At 37.5% G+C, this 27,060-nt stretch overlaps 1 protein-coding gene across 1 annotated transcript in view; it reads right to left on the bottom strand.

Moving 5' to 3' along the window:
- The window catches only part of PTPRJ (protein tyrosine phosphatase receptor type J), a 100,642-nt gene that overhangs the window by 14,092 nt on the left and 59,490 nt on the right, over positions 1–27,060 (bottom strand). Inside the window, exons 2-12 of the mRNA XM_026668301.2 lie at positions 24,435–24,453; positions 23,302–23,520; positions 17,475–17,741; positions 16,696–16,962; positions 15,569–15,832; positions 13,657–13,920; positions 12,036–12,296; positions 9,917–10,180; positions 7,416–7,673; positions 5,325–5,585; positions 4,188–4,319 (exon numbers count right to left, since the gene is read on the bottom strand). Of these exons, the coding sequence (XP_026524086.1) occupies positions 4,188–4,319; positions 5,325–5,585; positions 7,416–7,673; positions 9,917–10,180; positions 12,036–12,296; positions 13,657–13,920; positions 15,569–15,832; positions 16,696–16,962; positions 17,475–17,741; positions 23,302–23,520; positions 24,435–24,453 (2,476 nt within the window). The remainder of the gene's footprint in view (positions 1–4,187; positions 4,320–5,324; positions 5,586–7,415; positions 7,674–9,916; positions 10,181–12,035; positions 12,297–13,656; positions 13,921–15,568; positions 15,833–16,695; positions 16,963–17,474; positions 17,742–23,301; positions 23,521–24,434; positions 24,454–27,060) is intronic.

Below are 27,060 nucleotides of genomic sequence, written 5' to 3' on the forward strand. Positions count from 1 at the left end.
AATTGTATTAATATCAGATATGTAATGTGGGTTCCAGACTGATGAGCTGTATTCAAGTATTGGTCTAGCAAATGTTTTATATGCTCTAGTTAGTAGAGTCATATTACCAGAGAAAAGGCTACGCAGGATTAGGTTAACAACACTTAATGCCTTTTTGGCTATGTAGTTACAGTGGGCTCTAGCACTTAGATCATTTGAGATGAGTACTCCAAGGTCCTTGACAAAGTTTTTGTCATCAACAAGGTCTTGACTATTCAGCTTGTATTTTATTTTTTGGTTTTTTTTGCCAATATGTAAGATAGAGCATTTATTTGTTGAGATTTGAAGTTGCCATTTGTTTGACCATTCTGACACATAGTCGAGGTCTTTTTGAAGGGTAGCAGCATTGTCAGTGGTGTTGAATAGCTTTACATCATCAGCGAAAAGAACACAGTTGCTCTTAATATGATCACAGAGGTCATGTATGTAGAGTATGAAGAGAGTTGGTCCTAGAACACTGCCTTGGGGGACACCACTGTTGACAGGTACAGGATTTGATAGGCCGCTCCCAATTTTGACCATTTGTTGCCTATTTGACAGGAATGCTTCTATCCAGCTATGCAGGTATCCAGAGATACCATAAGACCTTAGTTTTAGGAGTAGTTTGTCATGTACCACTGAATCAAAGGCTTTACAGAAGTCTATGTAAATTGCGTCAATTGCTTTGCCCTGATCAAGTTGTGTAGTCCATATGTTTTTACAGTGCAAGAGTTACAGGTTCCTTCTGAAACCAAACTGTTTGTTAGAGAGTAGGTTCTTTGTCTCTAAGTGGACGATAATGGATTGGTTAATAATTGATTCCATGACTTTACAGGTGACACAGCATAAAGAGATTGGTCTGTAATTTTCAACTAGGCTGGGGTTTCCCTTTTTGAAGATGGGAATTATTGTGGCTAGTGACCATAGATTTGGCAAGGAGCTGGTCCTGAAAGTTTTTCAAAGATTATGCTTAGAGGTTCAGCTATGGCAGTGGATAGCTTTTTTAAGAAGTAGGCACAAACTCCGTCCGGTCCAATAGATAAAGATGGTTTTAGATTGCGTAGTGCTTTTTCAACATTGTCTTCTGTAAAATTGATATGTATTAGATCATTGTAGTTGTCTGTGGTTCAACTAGGAAATACTGGTCATGATCCATTGCTGTTTACAAATACTGAGCCAAAGAATGTGTTAAAGTTGTTGGCTTTAATGGTGTCATCGTTGCAGTCTTTACCATTTGGTTCTTTTAGGGGTGGGATGGACCTTGAGTCTTTTAGTTTGTTGTTTACAAAATTGTAGAAAGTGCATGTGCGTAGAAGGTTTTCCTCTTGTTTAGTGTGATAATTGGTACATTCAGTCTTTATCTGATGGCATAAATTTTTGTATCGGCTTTTAAAGTTGACAACGTGACCAGATTTGTTTTTCTGCCAAAGGGATTTCTTTTTGGATTGGAGCTTCCTTATTGTTATGGGTAATTTGTTTTTTCTGGTTTTGGGAGTTGTTATTGGTACATATAATTTGATGACTCTTTTGACTTCAAGTATAAATATGATGTAGTGGTCTTCAACAGTATTGCATCCAGTGAATAGAATTTGCCAATCAAGAGATGAGAGATCGTTGTCTATAAGATCATAGTTGCTTTTTTTGAAGTTATAATTGGGGATCCTGTCATTATGGTGATTTTTGTGAGGACATATGTTGAGACAAAAGTCAATCATGCTATGGACACTGTTGGAAAAGGATTCATTAATTTGTATTCCATAAATTGAATCCAAACTGTTGCAGAAGATGAGATTGAAGCAGTTAAGTCTAGTGTTGTTGGTTACTAGTTGTTCCAGTCCTAGTGTGGTAACGGCATTGTACAGGGTTGTATGAATGGGTTCAGATGTACATTAATTTAGTGTCCAATTTATAAGAGGTAAATTGAGGTCACCAAGAAAAATGAGAGGGTGTGGGCAGGAGGCAGCCCATGTCAGTAGTGAAGTTAGTTTGTTTGCATGAATTATATCATAGTCAGGCACAATAGCAAAGTAAGAAGTGAATTGAGATGTTTAAGGACAGTTCACAGATGATGGTCTCGGGAACAGCAAGCTCTTGTATAATTTGGATCTTTTTTAGATTTAGAGACTTTTTATAGAATATAGCAACTCCACCACCTTTATGGATTTCGTGATCTGCTCGAAAAACTTGATATTCTCTTGTAGTGGTAATGGAGTCTGGGAAAGATGCATTTAACCATGTCTCACAGACAAATATAATGTCAAATGTGGTTGAGCTTAGAAGGATGAGGAATTCATGCATTTTATTTGTGAGGCTTCTTGCATTAAGTAGTTTGAATTTAAGATATGAAGTAGTGGGTCTGGAGGAAGTAAGGAGCGTGCATCCCTAACGTTGGATGTTTGGGTGATGGATATTGTGACGTGGGTTGAGGCTCTTGCTTTTGATACAGTTAGCACGGTTATCAATGTATAGATTTGTATTACCTAATTCATGTAATCTTTTGAGCTCAGAACGTAGCTCTTGGGATCGTACACATTGCTGTAAGGTTAGATCAGGGCGAGAACGAAGGTTCTTATGGTTGTTGTTCTTTGCGAGTGAATTTATTGAGAAAATGAATTTGCATTTGCTTGCTTCGTTTTTGCAAACAACCCTGCAGAGGCATGGAATCATCAAGCCGTCTTTGTTTTTAAGCTCAGAACCAACACGGGAAATATCAAGTATTTCTTCAGGGGAGATGGTTGATGCTTGATTTTCCAGGCATGATATTCCCCTCTGAAAAAAATCGGGCCGCCAAAAGAGACCCCCACCGCGCACCAAGAAATCGGCCGCCCGCCCGCCCGCCGCTCGCACCGCCGCGCCCCGCCCCTGCCGCCGCACCGCCCGCCGCTCGCACCGCCCGCCGCGCCGCGCCGCCGCTGCACCGCCCGCCTCGCACCGCCCGCCCCTCTCACCGCCCGCCGCACGCCCGCCCACCCGCCCCTCGCACCGCCCGCCCCTCACCCGCGACACCCACCGCTCACCCGCCCGCCCCACCCGCCGCCCGCCCGCCCGCCGCTCGCACCGCCCGCCCCGCCCAGGCTCCGCTCGCACCGCCCGGGCGATTCCCCAAAAAATCGGAATTCCGATTTTAATCAGAAAAATATCATGTCTGATTTTCTCTGAAGATGTTTCGAACTGGCATGGTGGGTTTGTTGAGATGGTTTGTTGATTAGGTTGTTCAATCAAACAAGGTATTGTGGTAATCAATAAAGTAATACTGTGCCAAACAGTCTATTATACTATTCACATTAGTCAATTAATTACACTAATCAATAATCACCCTAATAATTAATTACACTAATCAAAAAACACACTAGTCAATTGTCCTAATCATTAATTTGCACTAAACATACTAATCATACTATTATTCAAAATAGTTAACCAAACTAATCAGTAACCACTAGTCTATGATAATCTATAATAATATATTACTCACTAATGATAAATAATTGTAAAAATTAATTAATCATTTAGTAAGATCAGTTAATCAATTAAACAGAGTTATATTGGGAAAAATTAGGGCAGGAAGAGAATAATGGGAGGAAGTGGAGAAGATTTAGTTTGGATGGTCCTGGGGGGTATAGGAAGAGGGCATATATTAGGTTAGAAGTATAGATGAAAGTCTTTTGGCAGAAGGTTACTCTTTACTCATTTCTTCAGATCTTCAGTTAGTGATTTTTGGGAACCAGATCTGTCTTCACACGGATCTTCTTGTCTTCAGGCATATATTAGGCTGAAGGTAACTATGAAAGTTTTTTGGCAGAAGGTTAATCTTCACTCGTTACTTCAGATCTTCAGCTAGCGATCTTAGGGATTAGGTCTGTCTTCTCACAGATCCCCTTGTCTTTGGTCAGCGATCTTAGAAATTAGGCTACTGAGTGAATTAGCAGGGCTCCGTTCTGAGATCAGGACCTCCGATTTGGAATTTGACGATCGCAGATGATCGATGATGTAGGCAGCAGTTTGGGCAGCAGTTTTACTCATTTAGCTTTGACTGACTTTGGCTTCATTTTTTTTTTAAATAAAAGAGCCCTCATGTGTATAGTAAATATTCACGACACAAAGATAAAACATTTTTAGATGAATAGAAAAAAAATATTAAAAATAATTATCCTAGGGATATCGTACTTTACCTTCTGAGGTGGTAATAATTACTGCATATGCTGTTATAGGTCCATGACTTGAATTAAAACTGTTGAACTGAACACTGAAAGAGTTGTGGCTGGTTGCCTTGACAACAGGGGATATGATCAAAGGTGGGGGATCTGGAGAAGAAAAAGTAATCATATCAGGATATGGAAGGTATGATAAGAAAAAAAAAACCACTGTGCCAAACCACCACTGCCCAGAGATTCATTCATAAAGCAACAGCCCTCAGCACATCATGCAAAATTATGACCCCATGCTCTAAGTACTGCTACTAGATTTGTGTTCAAAGCACCAACCAAGGCACTTCCAGGTTGAAAGGATTAGCTGGTGGCATCACTGTTGCCCAGGGGACACCTGAGGAGGGCTCCTTTCATGTCCCAGTTATTTTCCCATTTGTTTTTCATCTACTATTCTACTTTTATTTGCATGCTTTCAAACTGCTAGATAGACAAGGAGTTGTGGGCAAGGACGGGAGCTCATTCTGTCACACGGCTTGCTCTCAGTTTTGAACTGCTGATCTGTCGACCTATCAACAGTCTTTTGATTCAGCATCCTAATCACATGGGACACCACGCCCCTCCCCCTTTTGTTCCAAGCTGAACTGCAGAATGGGATTTAAGGGGATGTTTTGAAAATTGCTCACAACTGCCTCCATGTTCCTGTATGGACTAGCATCTCCTCATATGAACTAGTAACTTTGTAATACACACATATGTATATTCCAATTAGATAATTCACCTCAGGATATGGAGATATAAATATATTGCCATAATCAGACTGATTATGTGCCATCAAGTTGGTGTCAACACTAAGTGGCCACATATATATCACTTATTAATAAGAAAATGACTCCCCTCTGTATATCTAAAAATACACATACAACCAATATATAAAAAGGAGCAAAAGTGCCATTTTATTTAAGATATGTTCTCTGACAGATCTGCTCCAATAATTTATTAAGAAATTTATAAAGATTTTGAGGGGTACCAGGGAGAAAAAGGGAAGAATCACAGAGGTTTTCATATAAGTACATTTCTCATGTAAAAATACATATAAGCATCCAACAGCTGTGTCATTTTTATTCATTAAATAAGTCAATTACAAGGTAGCTTTATGCTTACCTGTGATACTTGTGCGGCATTTTTTTTCCTGAGGAATACTTGTTTTCTTACATGAAAGGGTGACAATTGTAATGGTGTAAGTGGTAAAGTAATCCAGGTCTGTCACAATGGTTTGATTTTTTTTCTCCAAAATCTTGTTCTGATTGTTTAGGATCTCAATTCTGAAGCCTTCATAACTTCCATTTGGAATACTCCAGTCTAGACTTAATTGTGGCTGTTTTTCTACCAGATTGCAATCAAATCTATCCACTGATGCTGGATCTACAATTAAAGAGAACATCTACGGTTGTCCATTTGCTATTTAAATAAGTTGACAAATTTGAATAAAAAGTGCAGCAGCATGGAGCAAAGAAAAACAACTTCTTAGTTATCTATTTCTTTTTCAGTTATTCATCCCAGAAATGCAACTGGGGTATTAAGAGAAAAAAACATATCAACATAAATATGGGTTATTATTGTACAAGGAAAAAAATATTGAACTAAAATAAACTTCATCATCATCTCCTTTTAATGACCCCATAATTCGTTGCTGGGTGGAGTCTGACCAACTGAAAGGAGCTGAGTTTTACTGGCCAGATGCCTTTCCTGTCACCAATGTGGAGTTTTGTTCAGCAGATATATTCTCCTCATGCCCAGAGAAATATCTACCTCCACCTAGGATCGAACTCACAGCCTCCTGATTGTGAGGCGAGAGCTCCACCTATAGGCCACCGCACTACTCAACTAAAATAAATTTTATCTATCCAGTGAATTAATTTAGGCTATTCTATTAACAAGTTCTATGGAATAAGCTTTATTTGATTCACCGGCATTTATTTCTGAGGAGACTGAACAGTTTTCCACTACTAGCAACATTCTCATTGTCACAGATTTAAAAACATTTGAGGAAACATTCCCTATGACCTTGAAAAGATTCAGAATTACATTTATGCAGTATAAGGATCGGTTCATTGGAAAAAAACCAAGCTCCTATTTGCTGTAATCTGTTTTCCAATCTTCTATTATTATCTCATAATCTTTAGACTTCTATTTATCCTGAGTTTTCTGATTTCAAGAAAATCCTGGGTAGATATTGGCTGGGTTCACTCAACACATTCAATCAGGTCATAGTCAGATATACAATATGGTAGGCTTTGTTGGTTTTATCCTTGTTTAGATTTTATTTTGGTAGTAGTTTAGCATGGTATAGGACAACAGACTGTTTTGTGAGAGATAATATAGATATATCATCATCCCAGGAAAATAGAATAATTTGGTAACCACGTTGTTTGCTATATCAATACACAAATTTAATGTTTTAGCTAGCCAGTAACTGGAGCCAATAAGGGCCCCTCCATGTATAATGGAAATGACAGAGACTCCTAGTGGTACAAGAGCTGACAGAACATAATGTCTTTTTTTGTATTCAACCCCCAGGAAAAGCTCGTCTGCAAAGTGGACATCTCACAAAAGTGCATCTCTAGAGTAAATATTTTATGTGTTATCAAGGAATCAAATAAGAGGAATTGTGGGACTTGGTGGCACTGACCAATATCTCTTAAAATTATCTTCCTAATATTTAGTTGTTGTACTAGCCCAGATGGGGAAATCAAGAAGTAATAGGGCTTTACATCCAATTGCTAGGCTTAAAGTAGCATCTAGTTGAAACAGAACAACATATCTGAATACTATTTTTGTCCACTCCAGAATACATTCTTTTTGGATTATGTTCAAAGTAAACCATCCTTTTTTTCTATTGCACTTGCCCTCAGAATACTATTCTCCCTAAAATTAGATTGTTCTCCACACAGTTGGTATTTCAAAACAGATTAGGAAGTTAGGTGAAGCTATGGGTTATTACTATGCTTCTTGCCACCCTTTTTACACTTTGTTGTGTATTGTTATTTTTTATTTAAATTCTGGACCAAAATTCTTAATCTGTTCCCCATCTAGAGTGGCTTTTGTTACACTGAATAAAATAAATAAAATCAACCCAGTTTTCAGATATATCCAGCACAAAGATTTCCATTCGTGTACAAATCATATGAAAATGTTTATTCTGTGCACAGAGCAATCTGCACATCTTTAGTATGTACATCTCCAGAGAGTTACCTGTACAATGATTTTTGTTCTTGGGTGTCCCTTCAGTCTTGTTATCTGCTGCTATGGAATATATGCTGAATTGATAATTAGTACCAGGATTTAGGTCTGAAATTGCACTGCTAGTAGTTGGGGATATTGTATCAGATGATCCATTGATCAGTATCCTATAAGAGTATGTAGAACGAGCTGCATCAGGACTTTCCCATGATATGTTGACCATGGTTGTACTGACATCTTCAACTATGATGTTGAAGACTGAGCTAGGTTCTGTAAAGGAAAAAAAGTATTTGAATACATACATAAACTTACATGCTCCCAGGGCACCGATGCCACTGTTGTCATAATCATTATCTTCATCTAGCTTATTATTCATTAAAACAATATACCTTAATCAAAATACAGGAGGATAAAGGAAACAATGTAATTTACAAAATCAACTGTAACCATTGCAACCAATTCTACATGGGACAAACATCATATCACACCAGGATCCACGAACACCGGCTAACAGTCAAACGCCATGATTCAAAATCCTTACTCACACCAACACCAAACAGCACCAATTCATTTACAGAATACAAAAATCATCAGCCACGCTACCTCCTACCACATTTGTGAGTTCATCGAAGCCTGGCACTCAACAAGCAAGTCCATCAATGGACACATTGACCTACAACCAGGCTATGAACCTGTCAGAATCCAAAATGCATAGCCAATACGAGACAGCACCCACCCTCAAACAACCCATGCAACCCCCCACCAGTTTACCTCCCAATGACCCTGACCTGATGTAACCTCATCACAAAACCCATCACAAGACTCTTCCTGGTGACTCACACCTGACCCATCACAAGACCCTCACTTGAAACACCCACACCTGAAGCCTTTGTAAACAGAAGAAAACCGACACTGACATCCCCTAAATTCCACTGAAGAAGCTACTTAGCCTGGTAACAAAACATTGGAAACCAACCCAGAAGCTCAGAGAATGAACCTTCATTCTCACCTTAATCACAACCAATTCAAATTTTTATTCTGTACTAATATCAAGTCCACTTTTTCTTCCAGGTAAAAGGAATGGCTTATTAAAGTAGTAGTCTAGAACACAAGATGGCTAACTCACCGCCCCCCCCACCAGAGATGGCAATCAGACCCACTCTTAAATTAATTTTTTAAAAATGTAGATCAAGATTCTTTCAAAATGTCAGCATTCTCATGTAATAACACTGAAAATAATGCCTGAAACAAATCATGAGATTTTGGGAGCTGGGAAGAGCTAAAGTAAATTAAGTATTTAAAACATGTTTTGTATCATTTGTACGAGCTGAACAGTTTCAAATGTAATTGTATCCACACGAAAGCAGGCTGTATAAAAACAGATTTGTCAGTGGCAAAATTGATTGCCTTCTGGGAAATGTAGTTTCAATTCCTGCCTCTTTCATTTTGGGCAAGATTCGCCAGATTCATACTCATAGACTCTGGGAAGCAACAAGAGATTATTTTAATTTGTCAAACTATCAGCTGTATGATTACTACACTGATTACTGGTTCATTATTCACAATGCAGTAAATGTTTTAGTGTCTGCAAATATAAAGGCTGTGTAAGGTGACTCATATTGTGACAATGAAAAGCACTAATATATAGAAGAGGTCTGGCTCAAGAATTCTAATAACCATTTTCTTAAATTCTGATGCTGATGTAGGAGGTGACCAGGTTGAATCCTGTCAAACGCATCATTAGTTTTAGAGTCACTCCATTCCCACGAAAGATCTAAATCCTCCTTGAATCCCATTGATTCCTATCTAATGCCATCAGAAGATCAAATACATGTATCGATAGCATGGAATAAAGTTGAGGTACTTTGAACTAAACTCCTGTTCCAAGTATTTGTGCCTGACAGGTACGAATTTTGTTTAAACATTTTTTATAAGCAGAATACTTAATGGAGAAGTATTATCACCATCAAACTAAGCTAATGTTTGTGCTGAAAAAAGTCAGAAATATGAGTGGTTTTTGTGTGGAAAGCACAAAAGAAAAACAGATTTCCACTTTAGAGCAAAAAATATTTTTTAAGCTCCAGCTGTTGAAATTTTTTTACAAATATCAAAGTCAATCTCATTCAATCTTGTTTTCTTGAAAACATAGTGCAAATGTAAAAAAATACTCTTTGAACATTATATTAACATACTTATATCACTTAATTGAATTAATTTATTTTATTTATTTGTTTACTGATATAAACTGTTTTCTGAGAGATTAAGGTAATGGGTAGATTTGTACTTTCATCACATAAAAATACACTACACATGATGATATGTATGAGAGAAAAATAAAATAATTTCCAATCCCAAATTATTATAGTAACATGTCAAGTAGCATTGCTAATGATATGTTAATACTGCACTAAAATATTATTTGTTTCAGCATGTTAGACTTTCTGCTTGATTTAACTCCATACTGTACATTTAAAAATAATGCACAGGAAAAAAATATAATTTAATATACTTACTTGTATAAACTGTTGTTTCATTTGGGTCTCCTTCAGTTTCATTGCCATTGATTTGTGCAAATATTTTAAACTTATATAATCTTCCAGGTTCCAAGTTAGAAATTGGCACATATGTCAATTTAGAAAGGACGTTAAAAGAAGAAGGTCCATCCATATGTATTCGGTAGGTATAATTTGATGCATTTGTATCATTATTTTTCCATGTTAAATCCAGGGATGTATTAGTGATGTTTTCAGCTTTAATATCATAAACTGGACTGGGCTCTGTTTAAGAAAAAAAGGCATTATTTTAGATGCTGAAATGATTAAATATTTTGCTACTATCATGGACAGTGAATGCAACAAAGATATAGACACAAATGTGTGAGTTTTCAAACAAAATACATAGGAATACACAGGAGAAAGATACATGAAAAAGAGGCATGGGATTTTATACACAACAATACTCTCTGTCATACCAGCCAATTATGCCTCGATTTATTGGCAATGAACAGAAAGATCAAAAAGGACATTTCTTTGGGACTATCAGAATATTTTCCCATATACTGTAAGATCAGTAATATATGATATATGATACAATATATCTAAATATGTGAACAAAGCAGAATCACTTGTGAAAACAGTAACAAAACTCAGATTCTCAACCACAGTTCAACTATATCTGTTAACGAGAGAAACATACATATAAATGAAAAATATTATTTCAATATATTCCACATGTGAAGATTTAAAACACAAGTGAAATTTGCTAAACTTTTAGTATTAATACTTTCGTTTGGCTCTGTCTGAAATAAAATTTCAGGATATACGTAGTAAAATGTATGTTTGTATGTGTCTGGGTGTTTCTTTTCTACATATACGCTACAGAGATGGTCAAATGAGGTTTTGTGGCAAATGTTGCTATTTGAATAGGGCCTAAAATTCAAATCCTAGCTAGATACCTCATGGAAGAATTTGAAACGGCCATAAGCCCTATATAGAAATGTGGGGGAGGAAGTGACTGTAGCATAAAAATTCTTGCCAAATATAATTAATTCCTCTAAATAGAGCATATCTCTGGAAAAGAGATGTATAAAACAAATGGGGGTAGTCCTCGGCTTACAACAGTTCATTTAGTGACCATTAAAAGTTGTAACAGCACTGAAAAAAGTGACTTATGACCGGTTTTTCAGTTACAACCTTTGCAGCATCCCCATGGGCATGTGATAAAAATTCAGATGTTTAGCAGCTGACTCCTATTTATGATGATTGCAGTGTCCCAGCGTCATAAAATCACCTTTTGTGACCTTCTAACAAGCAAAGTCAATGGGGAAGACAGATTCAGTTAACCACCAGATTACTAACTTATCAACTGTAGTGATTCACTTAACAACTGTGGCAAGAAAGGTCATAAATTAGGTCAAAACTTAACAAATGTCTCACAACAGAAATTTTGTGTTCCATTATAGTTGTAAGTTAACAACTACCTGTAGTAGTGCTTTTGAAAAATACAACTAGTCACATTTGTACAGTTTTCCAAATATATACTCTAATTTAGATGCACTATCTCTTATTCATTTATCTCTTTGGGTTTTTATGCTCCTTTAGCTCCAATATATAGAGGGCCAACATTTTCCACTTTCAATAGGAACATAATGTGACAATGTGATACACTTTTGTACACTTTTTAAAACTGAGGATACCTGCGAATTCTGTGCATTAGTACAAATATTCCTCAACTTATGATCACAATTGAGCCCAAAATTTATGTTGCTAAGTGAGAAATTTGTTAAGTGAATTTTGCCCTATTTTATGATTTTTCATGCCACAGCTGTTAAGTGAATCACTGCAGTTCTTACATTAGTAACATGGTTGTTAAGTGAATCTGTTTTCCCCACTGACTTTGCTTGTCAGGTCGCAAAAAAGTAATCACACGACCCTGAGACAGTGCAACCATCTGAGTCAGCTGCCAAGCGCCTGAATTTTGATCACATGACCATGGGGATGCTGCAACAGTCGTAAGTGTGAAAAATGGTCATAAGTCACTTTTTTCAAAGCCATTGTAACTTTGAACGGTCACTAAGTGAACTGTTGTAAGTTGAGGACTTCCTGTACAGTCACATCATTTAAATACACTTACTTGTATAAACACTTGCATCCTTTGGATCTCCCTTATTGCCATCAATTTCTGCATATATTTCAAACACATATAATGTTCCTGGTTCCAAGCCATCAACATGCATATACGGAGTGTTAGAAGTTTTATTCTCAAAATAATTAGTTCCACTAATGTATATTTGATAAGTATAATTAGATGCATTTGTATCATTATCTTTCCACTTTATCTCCAGAGTTGTGGTGGTGACATTTGCAAATTCAATATCATACACTGGACTGGGTCCTGTTTAAAAGAAAAAAAAGGCCTTAGATGCACAAATGTTGAATAAATATCGAGACCTCCAGTTTGCTCGTCATCAGAGCGGAATCCACGATCGTGCGCGGTTTCGCTTGAGCCAACTTGCTGGAGGGTCCTGATTGAGACCAGAACCACCCTGAAGGGGTGGTGAAGAAAAGGGGAATCACCTGGGGGGTTGAAGGGAGCCGCAACTCCCCTCCCTGACAGGAAAAACCCCTTCCAAAGGCAAGCTGTAGCAGTGGTCTAAAATGGCCACCACGCAGACGAAGAGCAGTCCTGGAAACTAAGACTGTGTGTGGAGCAGAGAAGAAGCAAGCGGAGTGTGAACCAGGCAAAATACATGGACTCTAAGGTACCTGGTATTAAAAAATAAAAGACTATTTGGAGGAAAGTGTGGGGAAGCAGCGACCAGAGAAAGTGAGAAGGAATTGGATTTTATAAAATTGGCTTGAATTATTCTAATAGATTAATTTGAAGGCGAAAATTTAAAGGAAAATACTTGAACACAAAAAAGGCTTGGAAATCAATTTGGATAACTATTGGACTTTTGGAACCTAAAAGGCATAATTAAATGCTGGAAATGAATATGTTGAAAAGAAAATAAATAATAGCTAATAATTGAAATTAGCTATTTGTTTTGATCATCAGAAAATCAAATATGTGAATAGATAGCATGGAATAAAGTTGAGGTACTTTAAACTAAACTCCTGTTCCAAGTATTTGTGCCTGACAGGTATAAACATTTTTATTCCTTGTGTGTCCAATCACACTTGGCCAATAAAGAATTCAGTCATGGAGAAGTATTATCACCATCAAACTAAGTTAATGTTTGTGCTAAAAAAAAGTCAGAAATATGACTGGTTTTTGTGTGGAAAGCACAAAAGAAAAACAGATTTCCACTTTAGATATTTTTTAAGCTCCAGCTGTTGATTTTTTTTTACAAATATCAAAGTCAATCTCATTCAATCTTGTTTTCTTGAAAACATAATGCAAATGTAAAGAATACTCTTTGAACATTATATTAACATACTTATATCACTTAATTGAATTAATTTATTTTATTTGTTTACTGATAAAAACTGTTTTCTCAGAGATTAAGGTAATGGGTAGATTTGTACTTTCATCACATAAAAATACACTACACATGATGATATGTATGAGAGAAAAATAAAATAATTTCCAATCCCAAATTATTATAGTAACATGTCAAGTAGCATTGTTAATATGTTAATACTGCACTAAAATATTATTTGTTTCAGCATGTTAGACTTTCTGCTTGATTTAACTCCATACTGTACATTTAAAAATAATGCACAGGAAAAAAAATATAATTTAATATACTTACTTGTATAAACTGTTGTTTCATTTGGGTCTCCTTCAGTTTCATTGCCATTGATTTGTGCAAATATTTTAAACTTATAAAATCTTCCAGGTTCCAAGTTAGAAATTGGCACATATGTCAATTTAGAAAGGACGTTAAAAGAAGAAGGTCCATCAATATGTATTCGGTAGATGTAATTTGATGCATTTGTATCATTATTTTTCCATGTTAAATCCAGGGATGTATTAGTGATGTTTTCAGCTTTAATATCATAAACTGGACTGGGCTCTGTTTAATGAGGAAAAGATATTTAAATTAGTGAATATGAAAATATATCATGTAATAGATGCACACAGGCTATATGGCAGTGATGGCGAACCTTTTTATTGTGGTATGCCAAAAGCACACGTGTGCCGGCACCCACAATGCAATGCACTCTGCCCCCCCCACATGCATGCGCAACACCGCCGTTCCACTCCCTTACCTACACTGCACATGTGCACACCTCCCAGCTGATTTTCAGCCTGTTTGAGGCCCTTTTTTGCCCTCCTGGAGGTTTGAGGGAAGCCTTTGCAGCCTCGGGAGGCCAAAAAACAGGTCCATTTCAGCATTTACAGAAGACCCGTTTTTCGGCCTCCCAAAAAACGTGTACTGAAAAATTAGCCAGATATTTACTAATTTCTATATTCCCAATGCCCTAATGCTTATTCTGTATCTCTACAAAGACTGTGACCATTTTAGAAGCCCTCTTGCAAGTGATGTCACAACAAGAGCTTTTTTTTTTTTTAAAAAAAAGGTTAATTTCTAGGTGTGGAATGGCAACAATAGAGAATCATATTTGTTCTAATCTTCTGGGCAAAGAAAATAACTTTTGATTTCTTCAGGCCTTTTATTCTTGTATTTTTCATCAAACTTTTTTCCTGCAAATTTGCAGGAAATTAATAAATCAATACAAATAAACCAAATCTCAAAATATTTCACAAGAAAAATGATGGAATGCAAATATTGCCAAATTCCACTATGGTAATGTGCAAATTATATACCTTAGATGTAGCAAAATATATAGGTAGTCCTTGGCAATGGAGCCCAAAATTTACATTCCTAAGTGAAACATTTGTTAAGTGAGTTTTGTCTCATTTTACAACTTTTCTTGCCACAGTTATTAAGTGAATCACTGCAGTTGCTAAGTTAGTAACATGGTTGTTAAATGAATTTGGTTTCCACATTGACTTCGTTTGTCAGAGCAAAAGCTGATCACGTGACTCTGGGACATGGCAACCGTCATAAATACGACCAGTTGCCAAGTGTCTGAATGGTGATCATGTGACAATGGGGATGCTGCAATAGCAATAAGTGTGAAAAACAGTCATAAGTCACTTTTTTCAGTGCTGTTGTAACTTTCACTAAGTGAACTCTTGTTAAGTCGATAACTACCTGTACTTATACTTTTCCATGTATAGTGTGCTGGAAAGAGTTACATGGTATCCTCTTTTGTTCAACTCTTTATCAGAAATGTATAATTCTTACCTATAAGGACACATGCAAATAAAATCACACCTAATTGCATATTTTATATAAATGTTTTATGTAATAATGAAATCTACACACCTCTTATTTTAATGTACATAGAGTAGAGTAGAGTAGAGTAGAGTAGAACAGAACAGAACAGAACAGAATAGAATTCTTTATTGGCCAAGTGTGATTGGACACACAAGGAATTTGTCTTGGTGCAAATGCTCTCAGTGTACATAAACGAAAAGATACATTCATCAAGAATCAATCATAAGGTACATACAACACTTAGTAATAGTCATAGGGTACAATAAGCAATCAAATCTAGGAAACAGTCAATGTAAATCGTAAGGATACAAGCGACAAAGTTACAGTCATACAGTCACAAGTGGGAGGGGATGGGTGATAAGGAGTATAAACTTACTTGTATAAACATTTATTCCATTTGGATCTCCTTCAGTTTCATTATCGAGTTGTGCATATATTTTAAACTTGTATAATGTTCCAGGTTTCAAGTAAATAATTGATACATAGATAGTATTAGAAGTTTCATTATCAGAATGATCAGGTCCATCAATCTGTATTCGATAAGTGTAACTTGGTGAATTTGTATCATTATTTTTCCATGTTAAATCCAGGGATGTATTAGTGATATTTTCAGCTTTAATATCATATACTGGACTGGGCTCTATTAAAGAGAAAAAGGCTTTTACATACTGAATGATAATCAAGATTAAATATTTAGCATTTTTTTCTGTGGGGTTAAAAATCAACATGTAAAATGCAACTTTTTAATTCACACAACATACAGTATGTCTCTAGTTAATAATTTTATTTGACAAATTAGGAACTTATTATGTTGTAATATTAATGCTTTGGGTGTTGACTCAAAAGCTGGGTTCAGTTTAAGTAAAACAATTAAATGTTCCTTTCAAACTATCTTGGATTAGGAATGCAATCCTAATATACCAAATTGTCAATTAGACTGGCAGATACAAAACTCTATTTAGGTTTTCAAAAACCATATGTAAAATAAACTGTGAAAGAGACATGGAATAATAATTTGCCCATTTATTCTCCACCTCCACCCTCCAATTGTATTTGCCTCGATTTTATTTCATTTTTATTTCAGTTTCCTTCCACTGAACAGAAAGATGAGAAAGAACATATCTTTTTTGTCAGTTGAAACATAATTTTTCAAATAACTACTACCCTAATGCTACAATATTCTCAACCATACAGAAAATTCTAAGCTCACTCAACCCAAATACCTGAGATTCCACATTTATTATGATAGGATTAGGCCTGATGTGGCAAGTCAGTAAGAAGCACAAGATACTCCTCCAAGATAAATCCACTTTTGTGGCATTGACGTTTATAAATATAATGCCAAACATGGAGTATTTTTGTTTTAAGAAAGAAAGGAATGGGCTTGTTTAACCAAAAAACACAAAATATTGTAACCTAGATTTAACATATGGAAAAGTTAAACAAAATAAAAACATCCAAGTAAGAGTCAAGCTAATTGCATTGTTAGTTTAATGTACTTACTTGTATTAAGACTTATTTTTCGTGTGTCTCCTGTAATATTGGTCCCATTTATTTGTGCAGCTATTTCAAAGCTATATAATGTTCCAGGTTGCAAATGACTAAGTGTTATATTTCCAGTATTAGAAAACATATCACTATGAAAATCAGATTCTTTCTTAAGTATTTTGTAAATATAGGTAGGAGCATTTATATCTTCATTGTTCCAAGTCAGAATTATTGATGTGGAATTGAGATGGTTAGCATGGATCCTAGAAACTGGACTGGGTTCTGTGAAAAAAAAATTACTTTTTACTTTTAATCCTCCAAAAAAAGATTGAAGACAAACAAGGTCCAGGCAGAAGAAGATGATCATGGCTTCAAAATCTAAGGCAGTGGTCCCCAACCTTGGCAACTTTAAGCCTGGCGGACTTCAACTCCCAGAATTCTCTCCAAGGTTGGAGAGCCCTGATCTAAGGGACTGGTTTGGACAAAACTCAACAGCACTTTTTCGTGCGGCTGTTGATAAAAACAAGATCGCCAACATCCAATGACGAATATGGCACAAGAAGAAGTAAATAAAATAAAAATATATTGATGTCGTGCATAAAATGTTAACAAGAATCCAAGCACATCTGAAATTAATAAAATTAATTATATACTTATGTTCTTACCTCCATAAAAAGAGTTTACATTTAGTTTTAGATGGTGATAAAGAAGAGTGATATAATAATGATTGAAGCTCATTTAATAGCCATAAGCATTAATTATTACAATAACTTCACTTAAATAAGTTTACTTACTGGTATGAACAACTGTTTCATTTGGGTTTCCTTTAGTCTTACCACCATCTACTTCTGGATATATTTTAAATCTGTATGACGTTCCAGGTTGCAAGTTACTGATTAGCTCACTCCATTTATTAGAACTTTTAATAACAAAATCACCAGGTCCATCAACAACTATTTGGTAAGTGTAACTGGATGCATTTTTATCATCATTTTTCCAACTTAAGTTCAATGTTGTGTTGGTGATATTTTCAGCATGAATACTATGAACGGGACTTGGCTCTGTTTAGGAAACAGAAGGGACGTTAGTACTTACCTGATATGCCCGTTCTCAGTGAGCTGCAACGAGCATCCAGAGAGTGGGAGGTGCTTAGTCTCTGCTCAGATAGGCCAGGCTTAATTACTAGGACGCTGTTACTCCTCCCTGGCTCCTCCCTAGCATCCCCCAGTTTTGGCAAAGACGAGGTGATGCAACCCCCGCCCTCTCTACTGTCATGCTTGTTTGTTCATTTAAAAAAAAACACGTATATCCAGATTAGTCATTGGCCGGAACAGGACCCCACCAGACAGATATTGGGTGGGGCTGGATGCTCCTCGCAGCTCACTGAGAATGGGCGTATCAGGTAAGTACCAACACCTCTTCTCCATTGAGTTGCTCTAAGCATCCAGAGAGTGGGACATACTAAAGCTTGGCTTGTCCTATGGGAGGGTCTCCGTCTGGGTTGGAGCCCCTGCACTGTCCGAGTGGACTCATTGCAACACCCTCCTACCAAAGGAGGTCTCAGCAGAAGCAAATACATCAATTTTGTAATGCCTAATGAAAGACAATGGGAGACCCATGTTGCCACTCTACATATTTCTGCTATAGGAGCTTGCGTGGCCCAGGCCGCTGAAGTTGCCGCACATCTTGTTGAATGCGCTGTGATGCCTCTAGGCACGGGTAATGATTGAGTCCCGTACGCCTTGGCTATCGTGACCTTCAGCCACCTGCTTATAGTTGAAGGTGAGACCTTCTGCCCCTGAGTAGTTGGCTAAAAAGATACAAAAAGGGCTTCAGTCTTCCTGAAAGGAGCCGTTCGATGTAAGTACGTACGGAGAGCTCTGCGGACATCTAGTCAGTGCCATTGATGCTCTAGGCCCTGAGAAGGCCTGGGGCAAAAGTTTGGGAGGACCAGTTCTTGTGCCCTGTGGAAGGCAGAATTAACTTTTGGTGTGAATTTGGGGTCTGGGCGAAGAACCACTGTCAGTATGGAACATACAGAGGTCCTTTTGGGCCGATAAAGCTGCTATTTCTGAGATAAGTCGTGCTGATGTTATAGCTACGAGGAAAACTACCTTGTATGTGAGAAAATGGAGTCTAGTAGTTTTCAGAGGTTCAAATGGACTCTTCATGAGTGCTGTGAGTACCTTGTTAAGGTCCCAAGTCGGGTAACGATGTATCACTGGCAGATATAAATTTGTGGTGCCCCTAAGAAAACTCTTTATCTGTGGGTGGTGGGAGATGGATGTTAGACCTTCCCAGGTCACCACCGAGGCAATAGCCGCCACCTGTCATCTTAAAGTGTTTGGAAAGAGACTCCTGTCGAGACCATCTTGAAGAAATTCTATAACTTGTGCCACTGACAGCAAAAATGGGTCCACCTTGGATTTGGTGCACCATTTACAAAAGATAGCCCATGTGACATTATATATATGGCTTGTAGAAGGGCGCCAAGTTGCTTGAATGGTGTTGATCACCCTGGCCTAGAAAGTCTCCTTTCTTAGATGTCTCCACTCAACCTCCAAACGGCTAGGTGTAGCCATTGAGAGTCTGGGTGTTGGATCGGTCCCTGGGTGAGCAGAATTTTGTGTGGTGGAATTTTCCATGGACAGGCCCCTGACATCCGCGAACCACGGCCTCCTGGGCCAGTATGGTGCCACCAAGTTCAGTTCCGCTTTCTCGTCCAGCAGCTTCTGGATCACCTTGTGTATCAGCGGGAGAGAGGGGAAGGCATAGAGGAATCCCTGGGGCCATTGGCAATGGAGGGCGTTGATGTTCTCCGCTCCCTGGGATGGGTATCTTGAAATGAATCTCGGGAGTTCAGGGGAGAAGCGAACAGATCTATAACTAGCAGACCAAATCTCTGAACCGTCTCCTGAAACAGATCCGGGTGCAGGTGCCATTCTGATTGGTCAACTGTGGCCCTGCTCAGCCAGGCTGCCTGTGTGTTTGTCAGTCCGAAAATATGTTCCGCTGTGATGGAGTCCAAGTTCCTTTCCACCCAAAGGCACAGTCTCTCTGCTTCCCACATGAATTGTTTTGAGTGGGTACCCCCTTGTCTGTTTATATGTGCTTTTGCTGTGATGTTTTCTGTAAGTATGAAGATGTTTCTCATTTGAATATGAGGAAGGAAATTGCGAAGGACTAGATGGACTGCTTGCACAAGCATGAAGCCGATAGCACCAGCCTGAAGATGGCGAGTGGGACCTCGTCAAAACTTCGCCGAGATACTCTCAATCTTACACGGGAAAAGACCCGAACATGCCAAAACGTGCATTGGCACGTCTGGGGTCCTGTACCACGACAGGGACAGGGAACCCAATCAACTCTCACTCCCTTTTTTTGATATGAAATATCTAAAATTGAGGTGTTTATACTACTACTACTACTGTTATTATTTTCAAATATCAATGTGTTAATAAACTTATTTATTATCTATATAAAGATATATATATATATATATATATATATATATATATATATATATATATATATATAATGTATTGAATAAAAGATTTAACATCTCAATATTCTGATAAAGATCAAGTATGCCAGATTTGAGAATGCTGAATGATAGGATAATTCACTTGCAATTAATAGGCTCTCAACAGCTTTCTGCACAGGCCCCAGACCTTGGTGCTGGCTGTATAAGCTGTGTTTCTCTATATGTAAACTGTGAGGGCAGCCAACAAGAACAAATGATTTAATCTCCCAAACCGGAGCTAAAGGGAGTAGAATTTTTCTTTCCCCTGGGCTCTGTGTCTAGAGCTTGGAGGGGATTAAAGCCTCTCAACAGTAGGCTGGAAAAACACAGCAAAGACCACACGATGCAATGTACTAATGGCCCTTGTGGCCTTGGGGATGTGTGCTAAAATGGCGGACAGTCCCTGGTTCAAAATGGCGCAGTCGTATTTTGGGCGCCAAACACAGCAGTACCTTTGTCGCCCAACCAATTCAATAAATGGCTTTCCCGCAATTGAGCGGTGGGTATGGGAGAATCAGGGCTCCAACGCCCCCACCCTGCATTCTCCATGGGGAGGAATCGCCGCTGGCGAAGTATGAGAAAAAACGCACTTGTTTTAAACAGCGCGAAAACGTTCGGAAATGCAATGGCAAGGGGCACTGAGGATCGCTGGAGCGAAGCACAGGAGGAAACTCGTCCTTTGAATTAGTGCAATTGCCTAATTAGAATGGCAGGATACCCAGCCTCTGCCTAATGGGCGCGAATGGGGCCGGAATGCCAATGGCGATCCGGGATTGTTCCTACTGCTTCTCTCTCTAATTGCAGTTGGATCTTGCTGAGGAAATTTAGGAGAAAATCAGTATATTTGACAAACTAATCAAACCTCAAAGTTGTTCCTGCTCCGGCCAAGGAAAGCTGCCTATTGAACCAAAGGCTGAGCTAAAACTGGGTGACACTAGGGAGGAGCCAGGGAGGAGTAACAGCGTCCTAGTAATTAAGTCCAGCCTATCCGAGCAGAGACTAAGCACCTCCCACTCTTTGGATGCTTGAAGCAGCTCAATGGAGAAAACAATTTTCTTTGATCAGAGTATTAAAATCTTATCATAACGTTATTACTAACCCAGATTACTATTTGTTACTTCTTTTTCACTGTTTCTAGTACTGTGGTACCATTTTAAGGTATGGCAATTAAAAGGATGTTTAATATTATTACAGTTTTAAAATGGCATGGCCATTTTATCATCCATATTAAGACTTTAGAAGCAGAATGTAGTAAACAAATTTAACAAATTAATCTATGAGGCTCATGTTACCATGACATATTGAAAAATGATCATAAAATTCCAGCAACTACTATGTATCAAATGCAAGCCCTATTTACTATAAAATCAAGATTTAAATTCTTGCACATTTTTTGTCCTGTGCAAGATCTTGTTGAATGGAAGGGAGGTTTCCATCTGCCCCTTCTTTAATAATGGAAAATCTATTTGCTTCTGGAGTTCCAGGGAAGATAGTGGGCTGAAGATGGTTCTGTGGAAAATGGAGCTGATATTTGCAACCACAAACAGGAAGCCTACAAAGAGATTGACTACTCTGGACAGAGAAAGGACTTGAGATTGCCCAAGCTGTTCTCCTTATAGTTGTTCCTCATGAGGAGACCACAAGACAGCGGTCTCCAGAGGGTGGGAGAATCAGGAAATGAAGGAATTCACTGCAATTGCTCCAAATAGAACCTTTTTAATGGATTCACAACAAGTTCTAAGATCACATTTAGAAAACTGCTAAAACAGAGAGAGCCAAGAGAAAGGCTGGCTTTCATTTCTTTCGGTGGAAATTCACTGAGTAACAATGCAACAGACAATGACCTAACAGAATAAATAGAAGAGATTTATGAGTCTTGAAAGAATGTTAGTTTTACCATTCCTACCCCAGTTTACTAACAAATGCTATAAAACTAATAATGGGTTGGAGTGACAGAGAGGAAGCTTTAGATCTAGTTTAGGAAATTCCACTAGATTAACAGGGGAGTTGGTACTTTGTAACAGTTTTTCCACCTTACCTTCCAGTTCCCTATTGCTTGTTTGATTATATGTCATCAAATGGGTATCAACTCTTAGCAACCACACATTTGTTTCATGATGATCCATCATTGAGCTAGTCTTTCAGGTCTTCCAATGGTTTACTCATCACCACTTAACTGTTTCTGAGAGATGGAGCCTCTTCTGGAAGAGTCTTCCATCTCTCAGAATTAAGAGCTATTAAGGGGAAGAGGATGAGAGATTCTTCTGCCAGCAGAAGTTTCTGAGCCAAACTATTAGGGGATAGACAATAAAAACTCTACAGTTCACACACCAAAATCCTTGGAAGTTAGAACACAAACAGTTAATGAATGGTTGTATCAACAGATATGGTAGGTGGGGGGCAGTTGTTTAAGTAGATGGATTCTGGTTTGCTGTGTGCTAGAACATAACAGCTAATTCAAAACCTTTCTTTGGCCAATGTTAATTATGAGAATCACTTCTCACACAGTCAGAAGCAACTAGCCTGATACTAGATCAAGCTAGTATCAAACAAGTAGATATTGTTTCTCCCCACCCAGGAGACAATATGTGTAGCTCAGGCTTGAACAATGGAACCCATGGTGCCCTCTGAGAGTACCAAGACTCCAAAGAATGGCTTATCTGATTAAAACATGTTGGTAGAGGAAAAGATAGAAAAATCTGAACTTTGATTGCATTATAAATAAGGCTTGCACTTAAAAAAAAACCTAGTTCCTGGAATTCTTTCACAATGGCTTCATGAACTTTGCTACAATATATAACATTTGGTATCTTTGCAAGTCTTAATTTTGCGTAGATAGCCAAAGGAAGTCTGATAGTACGTGATTCTGGGTCAGCTGCCCCAGAACCACAAACCCTGGTGGTTCTGTTCACAGAATCTTTCTTTCCAGCCTCTGTGTTATTTCCAGCCTCTTTCTCCCAGCTTTGGAACTGAACTAGACGGATTTTCCTTCCATCACCCACTATACATTTTTTATCTCATCTTAAAATTTAACAATGACAATCCTATCAGAATGATCTTGAAAACTAATTTTGTGGAATTTCTAATCCATTACTTACTTGTAAAAATATATTTGCAGCAACTTTCATTAGGATTATTGAAATGAACAATATACTGAATACCAGGATAAAGGTTAGATATTGAATCATTCTCGGAAAGATCCACCTTTGATTTATTTTGAAAAGTTACACTTGTTATTGTAAAGTTGTTATTTAACTGGATCCTTATTGTTGTTTCTGTTACTGTTAGGTTGTTTAAGGAACTGCATTCGGAATCACCTACACAGAAAAAGAAAGAAAAAGAAAAAGAAATTTTTAAATAACCAGAACTTAGTAACATAGTGCAACATTATTCTTTATTAATTGGTGGGGGGAAACAGTTTACAATTTATACAAGCTCCAGATATCATGAATTGCACAAGGCATGTTGCTGTTAAGATTAGGAGGCACTGATGGACCATTAATGCATTTTTCATTAGACAGTTTGCAAAGGATATAAGGATATAATGCAAAGAGTGGGCGAACAGGGTATGCTACACCCTCATGGATATTCCACTGCTTCAAATAGTAAAAGACTGATTTAGGTAGTACAAAGCCAATGTATCAAGATTCATAAATGTGATTTATTTAGTGTAGGTGAACCCAATCAACTGTACAATAGTTCTCGACTTACAACCACTTATTTGGTGACTGTTTGAAGTTTTAACGGCACTGGAAAGTCACTTATGATCATTTTCATATGTATTGCAGTATCACCAGGCTCACGGGATAAATATTCAGATGCTTGGCAATTGGCACATATTTATGACATATAAAATGGGCAAAACCCACTTAACAACTGCCTTGCCCAAAACATAAATTTTGGGCTCACTTGCAGTTGTAAGTTGAGAACTATCTGCAGTTTATTTTAACAAACATGCTTAATCAGAGCTTAGCTTACTATATAAGCCTGGTCACCATCTATATCTGTATAAGAAGAAGTTTATAATGTGACCCTTTCAACATCTAATAAACTTGTTATGGTGAAGAGCAATGTATTTCAAATTATAGGTTAAATACAACAATCTTTCCTAGATTCCTTATAGACGTATGTGGTTTTAAGTATTTATACAAATAAGAATCATCAGTGTTGATTCTGGGAAAACCTTTAAGCATAATACTGAAAGTGAGATATATAACAGCATAGTACTTACATGCAGCAGTGAGTTTTACCTGTAAAACAAGAAATCATAATGTTAGAATATTTTGAATCTGTACACAATGGACTACACTAATACTACTTGTATTAAATGGAATTCAGATTCACATGTAATATGTTTCCATTTGAGTGACATCCAGTTAAATTATTAGTTGCAAATGTCAAATTAAATTCTATGCCATCAAATGGTTGAACATTACTGAATAGTGTTAACTGAAACCATCCAGTATAGATAATCCTCACTTATTGACTGCAATGGGGACCAGCAACTCTGTCACTAAACGGTGTGATTGTTAACCATGTCATGTGGCAGCCCTGACTTATGACTTCAATACCAGTCATGTGGTTATTAAACAAATAAGTGTGGGTCATTAAGTGTGATGTCACACAACTGTGACTTGTGACTTTCTACTGGTTTTCTCACTGACTTTCTTTGTTAAAAGCCATCAGGGAACATTGCAAATGGTGATCACGCAACTGTAGGACACTGCAACCATAGTAAATATATGTGGGTTGTCAAATTGCAATCATGTAACTATGGGGACACTGCAACTTCAAGGACCAGTCATAAGTCTTATTTTTTCAGGGCCATTGTAACTGAATAGTTGCTGAACAAGTGGTCAGTTAGTGAGAACTACCTGTATTGTAAACAAAAATTTCATGTAATAATCAAGTGGTAGGAATACATATTAGCCATAAATTCTAGAATAAGAAGTCACTTTACATTGAACATAAAACTTGTCTCTGTATGATCTAAACCAGGGGTGTCAAACTCAATTTCATTGAGGGCTGCATTAGGGTTGTGTTTGACCTCAGAAGGCTGGGCTGGGTGTGGACAGCTTGATGTCAATTGTGTCGGGGCACCTATGGTGGACCGAGCGCTGTGCCAGCAAAAATGGGCTCCAGAGTTCCATTTCGGGCTGCAAAGGCCTCCTGCAACTCTCTGCCAGTGAAAAGAGAGCTTGGGAGGGCTGCACACGGCCCTCCTGAGCTCAGTTTTTGCTGGCAGAGGCACCACGGGCCCGTCCTTCACTGTTTCCAGAGCGGCCCCACAGGCCACATCTTACCACTCTGTAGGTTGGATCCAGCCTGCAGACCTTGAATTTGACATCCCTGATCTAAACTGCAAAGATAGGTCTCCATTTCTCTTTCTTCATAAAGGATAGTCTGGGTCCTGATAACACTAAATATACACAACTATGTATAGTGACACCTACAATTCTCAGCCCAGCAAAGGTCATTCAGGGCCTCATAATGAAACTCAGAGTTTATAAGCTCTCTAAGCAAAGTACTGCAAATACATAAAAATGTCCATGTTTCTGGTCTTATATAAATTGGGCATTTGGCAGTTTTATTACTTCAGATAAATTATAACTCAGAAATATTATAGATTCTGCAGCAGTATTGAAAGCCTAGGAATTCCTTATATAAGGGCTTTAACATTCTTAAACTTATCTGAACGTTGTCTCTAAAAACACAATTAATCTGCTTTTCCACAATCTGTATTTGCTATTGAAAAATTGCTTTCACATTTGATTTAGTTCCTGCTTCCATGAGGTAATGTGTTAAAGAGAATGATCCATGCACATTCAAATATATTAATAGTATCATTCATATTTCACAAGGCACACAGAACACTGGAAATGATCACATGTATTACTGATAGAACACCACAAGAGGTCAGAATAAAACCATAAATGCAGTGAAAACAAATAAACTTAGTATTGATACATTTCTATATTGCCTTTCTCTTTCATTGAAAGAGGATCATCATTGCCTTCTTTCCTATTCAGCAATGCATTTTATTCAACTTTGATTAACTTCTGGGATTTATTGCATAAACATTGCAAAGTTAAATCTTATCTCCAACTCCAAAATCCCTCATACACATGGTTTGAATTTTGAAATCACTGATTTACTCATTCAATTTACCGCTTTTATCTTGGCTTTTCATTTTAAAGCAACAAATAGAAGAATGTTAATATAATAAACTGTATCACTTGCCAGGGATCAGAAAATTTCACATTTTATGCATCAACAAACAAGATGCTTCCTTATCAGCTCTCATCAGCCTTTAGATTTCTGATATAATCCAATGATTTGGCTAAGAAGCGGGTTAGTTATGCCTATATCAGAAAGTTAAATCCAATCTTTGTCTATATAAATGAAAAAGTCAGTGCCACCTACAGGTAGGTTGATTTTTTAAAAAATCTTTGTTGTTTTTAAATTAAATTGATTAATTGATTTGTTGTTTTTAAATTAAAATACCTGACTTTTGCACAATATTTTGCTCTCTTAAAGGTGATTATACAGTGGTACCTCAGTACTCAACTGCTTTGAAAACTCATTGAATTTGTTCCTCAACGCATTTTGATGCAAACATTTTATCCTGGTACTCTTTCTTTGATACTCAACATGCAAGCTAGAAACTTGTTGGTATCAGTTGCCTTGTGACTCACTACCCAAGGTCAAGCATTAGTCATATGGTTTGTTTGGTATCAGCCGCTTTCAGCACTCATTGTGTCTCCGGGAAACAATTAACAACGAATACCTAAATACCACTGTATTTGAAAGGATAGGAACTATGCCCCTGGCACCATTTTTTTAGTTATTAATTAGTC

This window comes from Notechis scutatus, chromosome 1 (assembly GCF_049901735.1).
Source record: "Notechis scutatus isolate UNSWTSFEM ecotype Mainland chromosome 1, rNotScu1.2, whole genome shotgun sequence".
Lineage (NCBI taxonomy): Eukaryota > Metazoa > Chordata > Lepidosauria > Squamata > Elapidae > Notechis > Notechis scutatus.